The 20,929-nt window shown below is 40.9% G+C and overlaps 1 protein-coding gene across 4 annotated transcripts in view; it reads right to left on the bottom strand.

Moving 5' to 3' along the window:
* Mtmr2 (myotubularin related protein 2) overlaps positions 1-20,929 on the bottom strand; it is a 60,583-nt gene that overhangs the window by 25,814 nt on the left and 13,840 nt on the right. For 3 of the 4 annotated variants that reach the window (XM_021206010.2, XM_021206011.2, XM_029543654.1), the window contains one exon: positions 2,574-2,679. In XM_021206010.2, coding sequence (XP_021061669.1) covers positions 2,574-2,679 — 106 coding nt within the window. Of the gene's footprint in view, positions 1-1,274; positions 1,374-2,573; positions 2,680-20,929 lie in introns of those variants that run through there. The other variant, XR_003844662.1, reaches the window with a different exon arrangement.

Genomic DNA, 20,929 nt, shown 5'->3' with positions numbered 1-20,929 from the left:
CACACACACACACACACACACAGACTAGACTAGACTAGACTAGACTAATAGCATAAGACAATATATGACCTATAAGGGAACTCTTTACTAACAGTTAAACAGTTTTTCTTTAACTTTAAACTGATCTAAAATTAAGCTGACCTAATAAAAATGATAAATAATAACATTTGATGTTATTGATGAACACTCTGGCCTCATTATGAGCAATTGTGAGCCCGTCACTTATTACTTATGACATATATGGTATCCTAAGACAATGAGAGAAGTCGTTATGCCAGTGGTCCTCAATCTTCCTAATGTTGTGACCCTTTAATACACACCTCCATAGTGTGGTGACCTCAACGGTAAAGTTACTTTTGCTGCTACTTCATGACTGTAATTCTGCTACTGTTATGAATTATGATGCAAACGCAGAGGTTGAGAACTGCTACTTTATGCTGCAATGGTGACAACAGAGGTAAATTTTGTTTTTAACTAAAAAGAAACCTACATTTTGAACCAACTGTTTCTAAGTAGTAAGATCTGACTACAAGCAGACCAAAACAGGTTAAAATTAAGCTTATGTCCTACTTTAGTTTGATTAACCTAAGAATAGACAAAATAGATATGAACCACATATTTGTTAGCATTAAGAAGGCGAGCACCAAGACTTACACCCACTGTTACTAGCACCAAGTAACACCTGGACGCACGTGTTCTTCCAACGCTTACCAGGAAGACACTGTGAATAGGACAGTGCACACATACAGATTATGAAGCCCTGGAGCTGGAGATATGTCTTTAATCCAGTGTTACACAAAAGATAACAATAAGTATTTTTAAACCTTTATAGATTCCTAAACTGTCTTCATGTATTTATTAAAATGAAAAAGATAATGGTCTCAATAATTCTCCAAAATTCTCAACAGCAAAGAACTTCATTACTGAAGATATTTATATTCTCCACAATGTCTGAATAAAACCAGAAAGAATATGCTACAGACACTTGAACCTAGACTTCCCATCTTTCAGAACCTTGAACATGAATGTCTACTATTTAAAAAGAAACTCTGAAGAAGGAGTAGAATTAATATCATACAAGAATGCATTTTCCATCATTCATGGATAAGTGGTTGAAGAAAAGCAGATGAATCCACAAATATACTAAGTGCTGCATTGCTTCACTCATGTGGTTAATTTTGTAGAAGACAGACATAAATTCAAAATACTGGAATACTTTTGAAGATACTGAGATGTGTAGGGATGATCCATCACCTAGCACTTATGTGACTTACCTACAGAATTGGATTCAACAGGATAGAACACTGGTGTGATGGCTAATCTTGGCTGTCAACTTGACTATGTCTGGCATCAACTAAAACCCAAGCAGCTGGGCACTCCTGTGAGGGATTTTCTTGATTAGATCATTGAAAGTGGGAAGACCTACCCTTTATCTGAGCCACACCTCCTGGTGGCAGCCTACATAAAAGGACATGGAAGAAGGAAGCTTTTGCTCATTGCCTGCTTGTTCTCACTCTTCTGGCAAGTTCATCTATTCTGATGATGAGACAGTTATTCACTGTTGTTTAAATCTACTTTTTCTAGATTCTAACCCAGACTAAAGACAGCAGTTCTCTACAAATACCCTGGAATTCCAGTACCAGATAGGGACTGCTGAAGACATTCAGTCTTATAGATTGCACAGCTACCAGATTCTTTGCCTTTCCATCAGGAGGTAGCCCACATTGGACTACTAGTATCATAGCCTGTAAGACACTCTCATAAATCCCTTTACACATACATTTTTCATCCTATCAATTCTGTTCCTTTAGAGAACCCTGACTAATGCAACTGGCAATACAGTAAAGTACAGTACAGTACAATATTAGATATGAGACTATGGACATATTAATCTGAGACACTATGTGGAATTAACAAAGCTAGAAGTCTTCTAAGAGATCATTTAAGTGCAGCACTTGGATTAATGGTTGGCTATAGTGCATTTTCAATGAATGTTAGCTATTATTCCCTGTTACTACAGAATTAATCAGGAAAACCATATCATAAAAGAAATATTATCTTTAGACAAAATATTTAAAAGTACTAACTTAAGGAATGAAATCATTCATCTTTTAAAATAATAAATAAACATTCAAATTTACTGGCCTTATACTGCTGTGAACAGACACCATGACTGAGGCATCTGTTATAAGGCTAATTGGGGCTGGCTTACAGGTTCAGAGTTGCAGTCCATGATCATCAAGGTGGATGCATAGCAGCACCCAAGCAAGCATGGTGCAGGCAGAGCTGAGAGTTCTACATCTTCATCTGAAGGCTGGTAGTGGAAGACTACTGGCTTCCAGGCATCTTAGGATGAGGGTCTTAAAGCCCATGCCCACAGTGACACACCTACACCAACAGAGCCACACCTTCTAACAGTGCCATTCCCTGGGCCAAGCATATACAAACCATCACAAGAAATGAGTGTGAACTTTGAGGATTTTCTGTTATCATCTATTACAGGTTCTACTGATAGTGCTGGAAAGATACTGAACAGTACAGATATCCTAAGTATGTTCAAGCAGTATACATACCCTCAAATCAGGAGAAAAGTTGTCTGCAGAAGTTGAAATGGAATCTGATGATATAGCAGAAGCTGATTTGGTATGCACCGAGTTCTCTGAATGAGAAGTGGAAGCACTACAAAAGATAAAAGCACACAATGTTTGGAAAATGAGGCTTTGAAGAACAATTTTAAATGTTTGATTTATAACTCCAATAGTTATTGCAACTTGCATTGTCAGCAGATTCTGGATTGCCTCTTCAATGACTTCTAGAAATACAGAAAAAATGAAGATTCTGCTTTTTAAGAGTCAAAAACATAATTTGGATGGGCTTCTTCCTTTTATCCATTCATCCATGCATGTATTTATTTTATTCATCTAAAGGACATCCATGGAGAGGGGCTGGTGAGATGGCTCAGCAAATAGGTCAAATAGAAAAATTAAGGTCATTTGTGGCTGATGCAGGCATGAATTTATGGGGAAGAGATCTGTTACAGCAATGGGAAACACGGATTAGCATTCTTCCAAGTTGAGAGACAAACCATAAAAGATGTTCCTAAGAAAATAAAAAAATAAAAAAAAAAAGAAAAGAAAAAGATGTTCCTGATGAATGTATTAAAACATGTTATCAAGAACAGTCTGAGACTGTCCAAATAGTCCTTAAACCAGACACAGCAGAGGCTAGCTCTCCAACTTTATTTGGGGGAGCCATTGCTGAAAATCCACCAATGAACTTACCACTAAGATGACTGATTGACCAATTAGTTTGGATAAAGCAAAGGCCTATAACAAATGAAAAATTACAGGCATTGGAACAAGTAGTCCAAGAGAAATTGGAGGGTCAACACATAGAAGAGTCCACCAGCCCTTGGAACGTTCCTGTATTTGTCATTAAAAACAAATCTATCAAATGGAGAATGTTGATGAATCTAAAAGCAATCAGCAAAATCATTCCAGCTTGGAATCTCATGGCCTTCCTTGTTACCCAAGGAATGGTCTATCATAGAGATTGATTTAAAAGATTACCTTTTCACAATTTCTTCACAAGAACAAGATAAAGATATGCTTTCTTTCTTTCTTTCTTTCTTTTTTTTTTTAAGATTTATTTATTTATTATAACTACAGTACACTGTAACTGTCTTCAGACACTCCAGAAGAGGGCGTCAGATCTTGTTATGGATGGTTATGAACCACCATGTGGTTACTGGGATTTGAACTCCGGACCTTTGGAAGAGCAGTCGGGTGCTCTTACCCACTGAGCCATCTCACCAGCCCAAGATATGCTTTCATAGTGCCCATATTTAACCACTCTATGCCAACCAAAAGGTACCATTGGAGAGCCAATATTTCACAAGAAATATTGAATAACTTATGGCACTATTTGGTGCAATAGCCATTAGAAATAATTTGTAAGTAGTTTCCTCAATCCATAATTTTCCATATGCATGATATCTTACTGGCTGATTCAGATATAAATACCTTTGAAAAATGTTTAATAAAATAAAGAGAATTTTGACTTGCTAGGGATTACAAATTGCTCCTAAAAAAAAAATACAAAGATGAGATTCTACTAATTACCTAAGATGTAAAATAAGTCTATAAAAGATCTGACCACAGAAGATACAAGTCGGAAGAGTCCAATTAAGAACTCTTAATGACTTTCAAAAGTTGTTGGGAGACATTAATTGGCTAAGGTCCACAAATGGATTAGCTACTNAAGAGCTAACAACTTTACAAAGTGATAAAACCTAAATAGTCCAAGAAAATTATCAGCTGAAGCTGAAAAACAAAAATTGACTCTGGTAAGAAATTACAAGATGAACATATAGATCATCTTAATCCAAAGATGTCCTGTATCTTGGTAATTTTGTTTTCTACTCATTCTCCCACAGGAATCAGAGATTATATCTTAATATTTTTAGTACCAAACAAAATACAAATTTAAAAACCTATATAGAAAAGGTTTCTGGATTGATTCTGAAAGGAAAAATGAAATTTGGACAATTACCTGGAATAGATGGTGGCATCTTTTACTAATGTTGAGATTACTTCATTATAGGCAGAAAACGAAAGCTGGCAAAGAGTCTGAAGTAATCTTCAGGGGAGAAATTAACAACAAATACCCAAAATGCAAGCAACTTCAATTTATATAAAGAACTAATTGGCCCCTGATATAATAAAGGGATTCCAATTTCTGCATTTTATACCCATGCAAATAAATCAGTAAAAGCAGGCTATAGGTCAGAACAAAAGCAAGTAAAATGGCTCAGAGACTTTACGATTCAGTTCAAAAATCAGAGTCATATAAGTTCTACCGCTAAACTTATTTAGGATGATTCCAAATTAACTTTACTACTCAGTCAACTATAAGTTACAAGAAACAGAAACTCTCTGTTGTATATAACACAGATCAGATCCCATATGGGTATACCAGGCCCTCTAGCACAAAGCAATAATGAAATTGATCAACTATTAGTCGTTGCTGGATGCTTCAGAATTTCATGAGAAATACCATGTTAACAGCAAAGGTTTGAAAGGGATTTTTCTATAACTTGACAACAAGCCAAGGAAATAATAAGGAAATGTCCTACTTGTTTATATAACAAAACTCTATTACCTGACGGAGTAACCCAAAAAGTACCCAAAGAAATGAAATTTGCCAAAAGCATATATTTCATTTTGCAGAGTTTGGAAAATTAAAATATGTATACCATACCACAGATACATATTCAGGACTTCAATGGGCAACTGCTTTAAATTCTGAAAAACCTGACTCAGTAATTACATACTTATTAGAAGTTGTGGCAATTATGGGATTGCCTATACAAATTAAGACAGATAATGCTCCAGCATATGTCTCTAGTAAAAACGAAACAATTTTTTACATATTATAATATAAAGTGTATCACAGGTACCCCACAATCTGACAGGACAAGAAGCTATGGAGAGATCCAATTATACTTTAAAAGAGATGCCTAACAAACAAAAATGAGTAACAACCCCCCCCCAGAGATAGTGCATTATGGACTTAAAATTTTTTGAACAAAAAATAACAACGGAGACCCTGGATTATGGGAAAAACTGATGAAGTAAATCTTCCTGTTTATATTAAAGGATGTCCTAACCTCAGAATGGAAGGCAGAATATGTATTGTACTGGGGAAGGGGTTTTGTGCTTATTTCCACGGGGGGGGGGGGAGAGCTACAGATTCCTTTCAAAGTGATAAAAATCAGATTTGACAGGGGGAGACTTCTGAAGATCTTGGCTACAGACAGGAAGAAAGAAGTCAGAAAGACCAACAAAGCAAGTAACTTGTATTACTGATCCCTCTGCACTGGGAACAGTTCTGAGACTAGCTGAAATATGAAAGTGTCTCCAGAAAGGACTTTAGCTATGCCTAGCCAATCAATCTTGTTGGCTATAGAGTCCTCATGACTTATTATATGCCATCCTTGGTTATAGAGTCCAAACTAACTTATAAAGAAACACAGGTGCCTTACCTGCTCAAAAAGAAAGCAAAGAATTATCTTTGTCTGAACTGTACACATTGTACATTCCATACATATATTAATGCAGAAATGTATATTACCTGTCAAAGTTTGTGTTCACAGAGATAAATAACCAAAATAGCAGCCCTGAAAAGATTCACCTTGAGGATGCTAGGACGCTGAGACATATATTCCAGCATCCTGCTTCAATAATATTTCCTCAAAAATCTGCATCCAGGACAACTTCTATATGGCTTGTTTGATCGTCCAACATTACAGACTGTTCCAGTCAAGACTTCAGTTAAACCCTGAACTTTCTCAACATACAGAGACTGGACAACAAATGTTACAGCTAGCTTCCTTAAGACTAACCTACATTTCAATTTTTTTTTTTTTGGGGGGGGGGGGAGGCATCAAAATGAAAACAATGCCCCACATCATCAGAAAACAATTTTTAAAGAATGATGCCTCCACTTCCAAAAGGTGAGTTAAATAGATGATGAATGTCACCATTTAAAGGAGTTGGATACAAGTTTTTAATAGTCTTAGGGAGGAAACAAAATAAATGAGGATTCAGGGATTTTTTTTTCTTCCTTTTTCTTCCATCTACCCTTTCTCTCCCATCTAGTGTTAGGGAGGAAAGGGGGAAGAAGGGGTGAAAGAGAAGGGGGATTATACAAATAATAAGACAAAAGGGTAGATTATTGAATCTACTTTTATACCAAAGAATGTCAACAAGACAAATATCTTATATTGATATAGATCTTTGTATACTGATACAAATTATGGTTATATTTGGTTACATTGGTATAGAGCTTTGTATAGTAATACAAATTTAGGACTATATTTTGTTTGCTACAACATACTAAGGTATTGTACCTATGCAATTCATTTAAAAATGCAATGTAAAATTCTAGTCCTTGAAAACTGCTATTACAAACTGTTTAGGGTATTTAAGAAATCCAAGTCAATAGTAAATCAATTAAACTTGTGGTCATGTTAGATATTAGTTTAGTTAATTATAGAAATCTTCTTCCTAGGTTGAACAGATAGTAAATAGCTAGAAATAAGCAATGTATGCCTATTCAGATGTACTATAGATAGACGGTTTTTAAAATACTTAGAGATCCAAAGAATATGGCATTTAAAGATGTTTAATCATTAAAGGGCTTTTATGAAAATGAGACAGGTCTTCTCTTGGCAGCAATCCAACTCTACTTCAAAGAAGATGATGCACATTGAAGAACCTCCATAATAAAGTTTGTTTCAAAAGTGGCGAGCTAGCCACCAGGGAAAAAAACTGTCCTTGCTTCAACTGTACAAAATGGACAAACAAGATGCAACTGAGCTTTACCAAGACAATGTAAGCAGTCCTTCATAATTCCTGCTCCAGAAAAAGTCTGTCAGACAGCTGGGCTGAAAGGAGGAAGGTGGATGCTCTGTCCATACAGGGAAATTTTGAGGAACTGTCTGGTCAATCCATTTTCTCTGTCATTTCTATAGTTTGGAAGCTGCTTGCTCTGCACTTCTTATATATTCAGGTAATATTTATTCCTTCTCAAGTCTCTGATGAGGCTGAAGACTAGATAGTTATAATCTCACAATTAAACTTAACTTGTTTAGGTTTTATTTTTTAAAGTTAAATCTAAGAAGATGTTTTAGGTTGATAGAGCAAATTGTAATAGAAATTTATTTAGGTACAAAACTCTACTAAAATAGGATAGATAGTAGAATACTTTCTCTAGGACAGCAAATACATATGGACTGGACATTGTGAATGTAATCTTACCTGACAGTTTTCATAATTATTATTATTGTATATAGCTTGTTATTAGGAAAAAAAGTATTTTATTAGACTAAAAGTGGAAAATGTTGTCATGATGTCATTGTGCACTATGAAAAGATTATCCTTTTATTATTCAAATGCTGATTTCTACGGCCCTATATCCGGTTGCAATCCAGAAATGGCATTGTAATGCTTATTCTAAGAATCTCTTATTTCAATGTTATGCAAGCATTGCTTCCCAATTACCTTTGATTGGAGGGAGGGGAGGGGAGGAAAGGGGAGGAGAGGGGAGGAGAGGAGAGGCGAGGAGAGGAGAGAAGAGAGGAGAGAAAAGAAAAAAGAAAAAAGAAAAAAGAAAAAAGAAAAGAAAAAAAAAGAAAAAGAAAAGTTGATCAGCCAGTGACTGAGCAGAGGAGTTAATAGGGCTAGACTTTTGATCCCAGCCATGGGAAGGGTAGAGGGAGAGAGAAGATTCACCACAGTTTGATCTCAGATTTAGAAGTCTGGGCATTTAAGCAAGAATGTGCTGGTCAGCCTTTAAGTTCTCTTTTCAGACAAATGGTGAAACCGGAGGGACCAGGGTGTGCATGTGTTACAGCACTGTCACTGTGATATGTCAGACACACACACTGGCAGGACTGCCAAAAGCTGCTGTCCATGTCAAATGCTGCCTTCTGTGAGCTGCTCAGACTAAGGGGCCACACAACAGAAGCACAGCTCTTTTTCCCTTCTCACGTAACTGTGTATGATGGATGTTCTGGCCACCATGGCTACTATTACAACACATCTAATTTCTATTGTCCCCTCCTCCCATTTCTCCATTACTCATCTTCATGTCAAGATCTGTTTTGCCAATTGTTCCACAAGCCCAAACCTCATGCCATCCCACACAGGCTATTTTAGCTCAGTCCATTTGCTAACTTTCCTATCAGCCTCAGTGAAAGCCTTCTAGCTAGAACTGAAGTCTCCATCTTAGGTTTCCACAGTCTGTAACTGCACTTAATCACTTTCCTCACAATACTGCAGAGTCTGATCTGCATGGCCCCTCGCCTTTAAATCTTAAGCTGCCAGACAGTAAGAACCTTGTAATTGGCAAGGCACTAGATCTCAGAGCAAATTATGCAGCCTGATAACATCATTCATCAACCAACACCACTCTGGTCCGCAGGTTTCCTAGGCACACACACCTCACTAGCCAGCATCCGTTCCTCCTGCTCTCCTTGCCCCCTTCTACCTGTCATCAGCCAGTCATTACGCAGCTTCTCCCACCCGCTTCCCCTGCTCAGGGCATCCATCAACAACTCCCCTCAAACATTTATGCTGTGATTTTTATTCCACAGAGAATACTGCCCTGGCATCTTCAGCAGAATTCTCCAAACTCCCACTCTGCCTCAGTTGACACTTCCCAGGAATCTACTTTCTTGAACCCCCTTGAATTAGGGCAGCTTTTTCATTTTTTCCACAACTAATAAATACAACCAGCATTTTTCTAGCTCAGTTCTTATGTTTCTATTGTAGTATACTTTTCTGTCTTCACATATAGAAGGTTTCTGATATAAGTGGCCTTTTATACAACTGGTTATAATCCTTCCTTGTTAATTAACCATACCTTTCTCAAAAAGGGCTTTTCCTGATTGCCTGGCTTATTCCTATTTCTTTCTACTCCAGAAGTGCTGTCTAAAATTGTGGCAATTTTACTGTCCACCAGGATACATTCCTTATCCACATTTCTGCTTTATCAACATGAACATTATCAGTTCTGATGCAATTCTGTTTCTGTAATCTTTAACCTGAAGGACTCAATTTCTCACCACAGATGTTCATCATTTCTAATAACCTCACTTTCCAATAAGACTTGCCTTTTGGCTAGTCTTCAGCCTAATACACCAGCCCTTCAACGTGTCCGTTTTCCCTTATCCACTGCTCTCCTTTATCTGCTCACTTCCCTTTCCTATTCAACTTGGCCCTAAAATCTCACATGCAGCTGGCATAGATACTTGCAAAGTCCTTGTTGGATAAATCCATAAATGAAAAAATAAGGATCAAAGAACTGGGAAACTGAAATCAAACCCCTTAGAGGCTGTTGGAAAACCCCACCCAAGCCCACCTTCAGTAACCTAGCAACAGCAGGCCACATCATCATCAGCTGCCAAGATACAACATAATTCCACTGCTGTCATTAGGTGCATATTATCCCTATGCACATGTGCTATACCCCTTATTAAAAGTCAGTGCCTTCTCTTCCTGCTCTCCCTCCCCTTCCACCCTTGCTCAGAGGCAGCCTCTGCATTTTGCCCCACTGCCCCAATAAATCTCTTGCATGAGATCTGTTGCATGGTGTGATATTTGCAGCATGCCTTAGCCTATACCCAAATTACTCGGCCACTAAATCATAACACTGGTGTCATGACCTGGTGCCTGTACACTTCCCAATCATGGAGTCACACAGGGACCCTATCCCTTGTCCCCAATCCTTCTGCAACAGACTCAATTTCTGTTTCACCTAATGCTAGGCACTCAAACCAACACTGGCAAATAGCAAGCTTTCCCTCCAATCCGTGTGAACACTTCCCTGGATCGGAGGGAGTGACTGTTGAGTTTCTGGCACCTCACTGGTATTCTTGGAGGCAGAGGTACCCCCAGCCATGGTCTTTAAGAATACTATTGAAGCTCTTCACAGACACTCACCTCTGACCATTTCACTTTTGAGCAAGCTAGCTAGCTTGCCCTGGCCCTTGAACTGTGAGGTGACAATCGCATGCCTTCTGGAGAACTTCTGACTACTTCACCTAGCACCCAACTTAGAGACCTCTAAACTTACCTGCCTTTGCAGTGAAATATATCTCAATACTCCTTAAATAAACAATCAAAATGGCTGCCCAACAGCACCCTAGATCGGGACATTAATAGGAACCTCTATAGATACTTCCAGCAATCTGGGAAATGGAGGGAGAGTCTATGTCTAAGCTTTCTCTTATCTTTGCTCCAAGCCTTCCCTCTGTTATTCCTGTTCCTGTTTCCCTACTCAGCTTCTTCTAGCTAAGAAGTCTGAATAAGAGGAACTTCCATTATTCTTGACTCTGCTAAGAGTCCCCTGACCCCCTGCTAGTCTCAACCCATAACTGCTTCTCTTCTTCCTCAGCAACAGGCTACTCCAAGCACCCACTCTGGCGCCCACTTTTACCCCACCATCTGCTACACCCCCAGCCTCACTACTCACTCCTGCTCCTCAATGGGACACTCTCTGTCCCTCCCAATTCCCTTAACTCCACCTCAGTTCTCACTTTGCAGGAGGTTGCTGGGGCAGACGGCCTGATCTCCTGTTCATTAAGTGAACTCTCTTAAATAGAAATAAATAAATAAATAAATAAATTACATTAAAAACAACAAAAACAAAAAGTAAAAACAAAAACAAAAACAAACCTGGGTTTTATACCTTGTCTTAGTTAGGGTTTTATTGCTGTGAACAGACACCATGACCAAGGCAAGTCTTATAAAAACAACATTTAATTGGGGCTGGCTTACAGGTTTAGAGGTTCAGTCCATAATCATCAAGGTGGGAGCATGGCAGTATCCAGGCAGGCATGGCACAGGCAGAGCTGAGAGTTCTACATCTTCATCCAAAGGCTGCTAGTGGAAGACTTCATCCAGGCAACTAGGGTGAGGGTCTTAAGCCCACACCCACAGTGACACACCTACTCCAACCAGGTCACACCTATTCCAACAAGGCCACACCTCCAAATGGTGCCACACCCTGGTCCAAGAATATATAAACCATGACATACCTCTAACTCATCTACTTTCATTAAAGAATTCCAATTTATTACCAAACCCTACAGTCTCACTTTCTATGACTAACAATCAACTTCGAAATGAGGCAGCCTGACAGGAGCCCCCAATGGGACTACAATACTCCGGGGGGGGGGNGGCTGGAGAGATGGCTCAGCGGTTAAGAGCACTGACTGCTCTTCTGAAGGTCCTGAGTTCAAATCCCAGCAACCACATGGTGGCTCACAACCATCTACACAGCTACAATGTACTCACATACATAAAATTAATAAATAAATCTTTAAAAACAAAAATGTAAGACAGATCCTATGAGAATGACCAAATCATGTCCATCCGTTGTGTATTAGGGCCTTGCTAAACAGTTAAACAGTTGGGAATGGTGGTGCACACCTACATTGTATGGTCTTCTGGAGGATGCTCACAAGAGGTGTGGGAGTTCATGTCTAGCCTCTGCTACATAGCAATCTGAAGCTAGCCTGAGCTCCATGAAACATAAAACCCAAAACCTCAACAAAACGCCTATGGTCAAATGAAGAGTTTTCAAAGGAGACCACTAGTCTCAGAATCATCAAACTTCCCAAAGAATCCTCCAAGGCTCAGACCTTTCCCCCTAACTGGCATAAGACAGGACATGCTTTATATTCTGCGGAGAATTAAACACAGCCTCTTACATATGCTAAACTCACTTTCCACCACTGAGCTACACCCAGAGTCAAAACAAATACATTCAAAACAAGGCATGTGAAGGGCACCTCCACAGCCAACAGTGTCTCCACTGTTAATAGAGCTATTTTCACTTCTGAGCCTTCTCTTCCTACAATTATTAGGTTGAAACTTGGCCCCACCTTTAACTAGAGTCTGAACAAAGCCTGAATGTACCAACTCAAACAAAGTTATACAATGAGGTCATTTTTACAAAACGGTACTGCTTTGCTCACATTGACGGCGGCGTACTGTCGCGGCCCAGAGACTCTACTTACAGATCAGGGACTACCTGATAATTCTGCTTCTGAGTCTATCACATTAGCAGTGCGAACCACTTCACCCACCTACTGAATTGCTGGAGAATTAAACAGGCTCTGATCCCATTTTCAAAAGACTGTAGAGTTGATTGACCAAAGACGAGGCAAGAAATTGGAGTGGCATAAGTATACGGGTATACTTATGCTAGGGAAGTACTTATGCAATGGGGTACTTCCCTAGCACGCACATGCCCCAGGGGTTGATACCCCCATGCAACTTGGAAGGTTTTCCGAGGCCGGGTGCAGAGAGAGAAGAAATACCAAAACAATAACAGCAAATGATTTCACCAATACTACTATAGGTTGTATCTGTGGTGTTGCCTGACCCATTTAATTGTAGGCTCTTTAAGGGTAGGAGCTTTTGCAACTTTGAATCCATAAAAGAATGGGCATAAAAGTCACTGAAAAAAAAGGTTTTGTCCCCTCAAGAATTCCTAACATAATTTAGTACCACATTACATTCTTCTATCAATGCACATACATACATGTGCGTGCAGACCTTTAAAAAGAAGTCATTTTTTTCCAGGCTGGGAAGATGACTCATCAGGTAAAAGGTGCTTGCCGTGAAGCCTGACACCATGAGTTCAATCCCTGGACCCCACATGGTGGAAGAAAAGAACAGACCCCCGCAGTTCTCTTCTGACCTACATACAATGCACATGCCACGGCGCGCACACACACACTCACACACAATAAATGTAAAAAAGCAAAAGAAAGAAAGAAAGAAAAACTTCTCTGGGCTGGTAAGATGGCTCAGAAGATGGAAATGTTTGTTGTACAAGTCTGAGGACCAGAGTTTGATCCTCAAATCCCAAGGTAGAGAGAACCAACTCCTACAAGCTGCCCTCTGACCTCCACGTGCCTACCATAGCACGCTGACTGGTACTCATGCACACACATCACACAGTGGTAATTTTTTTTAAAAATATATTAAAGGCCAGGGACAGTGGAGCACACCTTTAATCCTAACATTCAAGACGCAGAGGCAGCCAAATTTCGGCCAGCCAATTCTAGATAGCCAGCTCAAGGCTGGTAAGGAATTCTCTGAAGAAGCAGAAAGAGGAAGAGGAGGGAGAGAAGAAGAAAAAGGAGGGAGAAGAGGAGGAGGAGGAAGGAGGAGGAGAAGACAACGACGGGGGTGGGGGGTGGAGGAGGGTATTCTAGCTAGAGATCAGTTTACAACTTGCCTCCTGGCCAGTCTCCAATAGATCATCCAGGACAAACATCAATCCATCTCAATTTCTAGAATGCCTCACAAAGGCCTGCTTACAGTACACCAATCTAGATCCTGAAAAACCCAGAGGACAAACAACTCCTCATCTATTTCTGTTCCCAGAGTTGCCCCAATATTAGAGCCAAGCTTAAGTGCTTAGAGACAGGACCCATAAGGGCCATAAACAAAAATAACAAATGTTGACCAAGGCCATTCAACCAGCTTCAGCTACTTCCCAGGCTCCCTCGCCTCCTAAGACCACCAGGTCTCTGTTTCAAATGTATTCAGGAGGGACACAGGGCCTGGGCCTGCCCTAACCTCTGCAGACTACCCTGGCCATGTCCAAGTGCCTTCAAGGGTCAACAATGGGCTGTTGACTTGCCCCCCGAGTCCCTCATAGAACAGGGACATCAGACTCATATCACCCTCCAACCCACCTTTTAGGCCTAGCCATGGACAACTGAAGGGGTCTGGGCTCCCATGGCCTGACCACTGTCATCTCTAACACTGGAGCTCTGGGTAGGCATTATGGTAACCCATCTCCTTCCTCCTTGACACCAGAGCCACTTACTCTGCCCGATGGAGTTTTGGGGACCCACCTCTCCTTCTCATTTCCCTACTGTCGGGTAGCCTTACCAACCTCACCAGATCCCACCTCTCAACTGCATTGTCAGGGGTGTTCCTCTCACCCATTCTTTACTGGTGATGCCAACCTGTCCCGTTCCCTTATTGGGAAGGGATCTTCTAGTCAAAGTGGGAGTCTCTATTTCCTTTGAATTCCCCCCACCCCCGCCTTGCTTGACCCCATGCCAGACAGAAGCCCTTTTCCTCCTCCTAGCCACCCAACCTACTGGTTCCAACACATTTCCATGGGAAGGGGAGGGGAGGGGAGGGGAGGAGAGGAGAGGGAGAGAAAGCAGAGGAGGAGAAGACAATGAGAACAGGAGGTCTCCATTAGCCGTGATGGAACAGTAGCACATGCCTGAGTAAAATGCACCCTAGGGCATCAGACTGCTGGAGCAGAAATCACCCAGAAAGATTCACAAAGCAAGTATTTAGGGTCCATAGCTGGGGAAGTAGCAGTCCAGCCACTAGAAAAGTTTGCTAGGGGCTATCCCCCAGTAACTGCCAAAACCAAGTAAGAATCTCATTCATTTGCAAGCTAGCTGAGAATAAGCATCAATTAACTTACAAACTATTTCACCCTTTTAGCACCTCCATACTTGCAGCTAAAAATTCCAATGGGGCCTACAGCCTGATTCAAGACATCCAGTTCATCCATTCTGCTGTGGCTCACTCTGCCCTGCCATAGCTAACCCTTACACAACACACCCCTGTCCACTATCCCCTCAGGAACCTCCCATTTCTCAGTTCTGAACCTCAAGAGTGCTTTCTTTTTTTTTTTTTTATTCCCCTTGACAATCAGTCACAATACATCCTTGTTGTCACCTGGACTCACCTTAACACCCCCCTCTCTACCTAAGGCACCTGGACTGCCCTACCCCAGGTGTTCCAGGAGAGCCCACAGCCATTTGACCAGGCTATAGCCAGTAATCCAATCCTCTCCCCCCCTCCCCCTCCCCTCCCTTCTCTTCTCTTCTCTTCTCTTCTCTTCTCTTCTCTTCTCTTCTCTTCTCTTCTCTTCTCTCTCTCTCTCTCTCTCTCAATCTAAAATTATACAGTATGTAAATGACCTTCTCCTCTGGAATCCCTCCCTACAAATTAGCTAAACTGACACCTCTGCTCTTCTAAAAGACTTCTTGTCCAGTTGGGGCTAATGGACTCTCTCTAAGGTTCAACTGTCCACCCTTCAGGTCACCTCCTGGGACTAACCATTACCCTGGATAGAAATCACCTAATGCAGCCCCGCGCAGCCCCCTGTTATCACTGGTAGGAATCCCTAGCTTCCTACACTCCTGAGCCCCTCCTCCCCTCCCCTCATCTGCCCACTCACATGAACCCCTCCTTTCTCACCCATTACCAAGCCCATCAGAAGCTCCTTCATCTAGGTCCCAGCTCTATAACTCTCAGACCTAGCCCATCCCTTCTCCCTCTATGTAACAAAAACATGAGGGATAGGCACCTGGGATCCTAGGCCACCAACTGGGACCTTCCTTGGTTCCCGTGGTATATCTGTCAAAAAGAATTATACCTTATCACTCAGGTGGGCAGCCTTCATAGTTGCTTTAGCAGCTGCTGAGCTCCACATTTGTGAATCTAAGAAAGTAACTTTTAGTCACCTCACTATCATTTCTTCTCACAACCTGTCCCACCTCTTGACATATAAAGGCTTACAAACTGTACCTCCCATCTGGATTCTTTCTCTCCAGGTGGCGGTAGTAGAAGATACTACACTTGATTTTTTAATCACTCCCACCCCTCAACATCTCAAATCTCTTCCCCAACCTAACACAGAGCACTCCCATCTCATTCTTGCATTGAATACCTGGAGGAACTATTGCCCCATCCCTCCCACATGCAAGAGGGCACATTTGCTTCAGGCCATCTATACCTGGTATACATACATAAAGGGGCCCAAAATGCAGGCTATGTCATAATGTTCGGTATAAGTGGTTGAGGCACAGACCCTCCCTGCCCACACCACTAATCAACAGGCTGAACTAACAGCTTTCACCAGTACACTCCGATTTGCATAAGGACAATCCCTAACCATCTATACAGACCCCAAATAAGCCATTCACATTCTCCTATCACTTGCTGCCATCTGGAAAAAGTTTGGACTACTTACAACAAAAGAAAGATCCATAACCAACTAACACCAAATTATAGCACTGCTAAAATCTCCCATCTCCCAACAGCTATAGGAACTGACTGCCAGTCCCATCAGACTGACAATTCCATCATCTCTATGAGAAATAACCAAGCCGATGACGACAAGGTGGCTAGAGCTGCAGCCCTTGGAGGCCTGGATCCATCTCACCCACGATAGGACATCCCCACTATCACCTCCTGCCACTGGACAAATTCTGTCCTTTCTACACCAGCTTTTTCATCATAGTAGCCAAATTTGTTTCTCTTTGTTCAAGCCCATCTGCAGCCCACCCCTGAGGATGTGCACTTCTTACACGCTACTACTACTGCCGTTAGTTTAAAAAAAAAAAAAAAAATCTGTCAAATAGCAGATTCCAACTCCTGTTACTGCAGCCCCCCTTTTCCTTTTCACCAGGCCAGAGGCTCTCTCCCTGGAACCAACTGGCAAATTGACTTTCCCCACATGCTCACAGTCAAAAGTGTTAGGTACCTTCTGGTTTTGGTGGACACCTTCCCAGGGTAGGTAGAGGCAATCCCCAACAACAAAAGGGCCCAGACAGGCTCCAACCTCCTCCTCTGGGAGATCTGTTCCTGCTTTGGAATCCTTACCTCCTTCAGGGTTGAATAGCCCTGAATTCACTGCCCAGATTTTCCAAACCCTATCCAAGCCCTCAATATCCCCTGGCATTTCCATATCCCAAGCCACCCACAGTCCCGAAGGCCCACTGCTCTAAGTGACAGCTGAAGACCTCCCACCACTGCCCCAATCATGGCGACCACAGGAGCTAGGGCAACTATCTAGGTAGTGGGGACATTTCTGCCATTTTAATTGATACATAGGCTATTTAGATTATACTTCTACTACAATTTATCCTTCTCAGGATCTCTAATGATACTAATGGCTAACTGTAGCTTTAAAAGCATCAAACCCACAACAACTTCTTTCCCAAGGCTACAGGCCTTCTATTCATATGTAAAAATCAGGTCTCACTGGAGAGCATAATTTACCTTGCTTCCAGACTCTAAAAAGATAAACTCACAAGACAGATTTCAATGTAACCTTTTACTATCTTTTATTTAAAGAAACTTGTTTTGCAATGACTATTCTCAATAACCAACCACTGTGTCTCATGGTAAATGGTTGGATGGGGAAAACGATGTTTAAAATTTATACAAGTTATAAAGGTCTAAGAGTTTTAAGGTATGTAAATGCAAGATCTCTTTCCTCCTCTGTGCTGTGGTTACATTAAGACTTCAAAAGTTCAGAACTTTAACACTGAGTAGTGGAGTTCTGACAAGCTATTAATCTAGCTCTGGTAAGCACTGACTATCGTCATCATAGTCACAAGTTCAAGAGTTTGTATTTCTTTTGGTTGTCTTCTAAGGACAGACTTAAAAGTGCTTCTCCCTCAGCTAAAACCATCGCTGTTCAATCTCTATAACCACACTCTGGGCTCCCCCCCCCCCCACCCGTCCCTGTATAACCCAGCCATTTTGGTTACAGGCCCTTTGTTCTATCCTTTATTCTCTTGGCTAGTCTCTGGATCCAGACTGTTCCCGTCTCCAGGCTCCTGCTCCGTTTGAGTTCCTGTCCTGACTCCCTTCAATGATGACCAGTGATATGGAAGTGTACATCAAATAAAACAAATCCTTCCCTCCCCCTGTTAAACTGGTCATTGTGAAAACCCTGACTAAGACAAGAACCTCCTAAGGATGGGGAAAGACCAAACTAGCAATAAAAGTAAATAGCCATAAGGCACACAGGGACCAGAATCAGCAGAACTTAGCACTGACTTGGTAAGACATCAAGGGCAAGGGAAGAGTCAAAATATGATCCCAAGTCTTCTAATCAAGAAGGCATTCTGCCAACTCCGTAGGAAAGAAGAAAACTGAGTCATGTGTGAAACTGATGGAGTTAGTCGTGAAACTTCTCAGACAGAGCTGGCACGGGTGCTGGCACTAATGTACTAGGAGGCTGGAGGGTTTGGAGCCCACACACCGTGCATCTGTGCATGTGTTACGTACCCTCTACTCAGTGTTGACTTAGTCGTGACTTTACACTGGGTGTGCACACTGTAAAGAGTTCAGTATTAGCCATGCTGCCAAGGAACAGGCACCGGAGAGGAAGGTGCTTATTAAACCATGCACCTTATTGAAATCAATGCTCTAAGACTAACTTTTAAAAAGAAATACTACAGATACATGAGAAGGATGGATTTTATGTGACCAAGGAAGGTACAGGCTGGTAAAATTCTGGATGAATTTGGTTTATCAGGCAGTCACACCATTTAATAGACAACCAAAAAAACATGGTATGACACATGAGATACACAGAAGAAACAACTGACTAAACAGATGGGGAATACAGAAAGAATATAAAATGTTGATTCCACTGAAGGTGAGGTTCTCACAAAACTACTCAAGTTGATATGTTCACTAAACAGCGGCGAGGTTAAAGCTGGGTAGTAGCTGTATCAAATCCAGAACACTATACTGATCCAAGGAGTAGAGGAAGCAGTTAGTATTTACTGGGTTAAACAATACATCTACTGCTGTACAGACTACAAGTAACACTGGAGTCCAGAACATGCATTCCCAAAGGGAGAATATGGGCCCCACAGGTGTGAATAAAATGGCCCTTTGAGAAAGAGCCAAACACAACAAAATTTTTAAATGTTATTTTGTTTTCTGACATAAAGTCTCATGTAGCTCAGGCTAGCCTTGAATCCCCTGGTCCTTCTTTCCCCACTGTTCAAGTGCTGGCATTACAAGCATGTACCAACACGAGCAGAAAGAAAGAAAGAAAGAAAGAAAGAAAGAAACAAACAAACAAACAAACAACCTATTGTTTTAAACAAAAATATAGTAGGTAAAATCATATACATTATGTGAACATGGGGGGACAGGACAGAGAGAAATGTGTCTAAAAATACTCCTTATAAGGGTAATAATTTTCTTAGGAGATAATAAACACTGGCTTAGCTCTATGATAACAGCTAGCATACAGTATTTAGGTTTAATTTTATTTAAATGTATTAGATAAATTACTTAGTACCTACTGAGTACTAAACGCATGCTAGGAGCTGTTTGTATACTTAAAATGATGAAATAAAATAATACATGTAACAGTTTAGCATATTATCTCACAAACAACACCAGGTCAACTCTTACTTTTAGCTAACGGAGGCTAGGAAAGGAACCCTAGTTTACAACTACAGAGTTAAATACAAAAGTGCAAAGTTAAATTAGGTGAAATGCTTAATAATTTGTTCTTTAGAGAAACAGAGTTAAGGCTAGAAAGATGGCTCAGCCATTAAAGGCTAGGCTCACAACCAAAACATCAAGAAGCAGAGTTAGCAGGATGTGAACAGACAGGCCTGTCATCCTAGAACTTGGGAAGCAGAGGCAAGAGGATGGCAAGTTCTAGCCCACCTATAGGTAAATGATGAAATCCTGTCTCAAAATGAATTTGAAAATTAAGAGAGGAAACAGATTAGCATGGTCAGATAGTGCTGCCAGGGGGAGATTCTGTGTTGGGAACACAGGCTTACAGGACTGACGAGAGTCAAGAACCAGTTATAAATATTGAAATCATTTTGCTAAACTAGGTTTCATGGTTTCCATAATTCTTCTGCTCCTGAGAGTGAAAACAGTCCCCAACTCTCCCCTGTCCCGGTGTATGCACATCCAAACAAATTTAAACACTGGAAAAATGTGAGCCTTGTCCCTTGCACCACTGTTTAGTTAAACTGTATTCTTGTCCATGCAAATGCTCTCTCTGACCTTGCTTTTCATTGCCAATTGCTGTGGGCCTTTTTGTCTAAGCCAGTAAGTAGAGGCAAGAACTAAAATTAAATTAAAATCACAATCTTCTTCTATTATTCTACAGCTTTCAATGGAAACACACACACATAAACACACATAAATATACACACAAACACAAATACATACTTAGAAATACAACACAAAACACACATTCATGAACATACACTTATTAAACACATGCTGACAAAGCTCAAAGCCGTAACTAGCAGCTTCCAACGCACTGAACAGCATGCAGATATTAGTAAGATTCAAACAACATAAATCAAGTGTGTTCTGCAACAGAACACACTCACAATACTCCATGCCCCAGAGCATTCATGTCCATCTTCAAAGAGTCAAGCATGGTATGCCAAGGCAGGAGGCATAAACAGAACGAATCTTAGAAATGAATGAAGCGGTACAGCAAAGCTGGTGAGAATATAGCCAGCACTCTGGATAACCATCTGGGACATCAATTACACTTCACATTATTCGTGCAGATAATTTTTCCT

Source organism: Mus pahari, chromosome 10, assembly GCF_900095145.1.
Source record: "Mus pahari chromosome 10, PAHARI_EIJ_v1.1, whole genome shotgun sequence".
Taxonomy (NCBI): Eukaryota; Metazoa; Chordata; class Mammalia; order Rodentia; family Muridae; genus Mus; species Mus pahari.
This window is presented reverse-complemented; position numbering and strand designations above follow the sequence as displayed.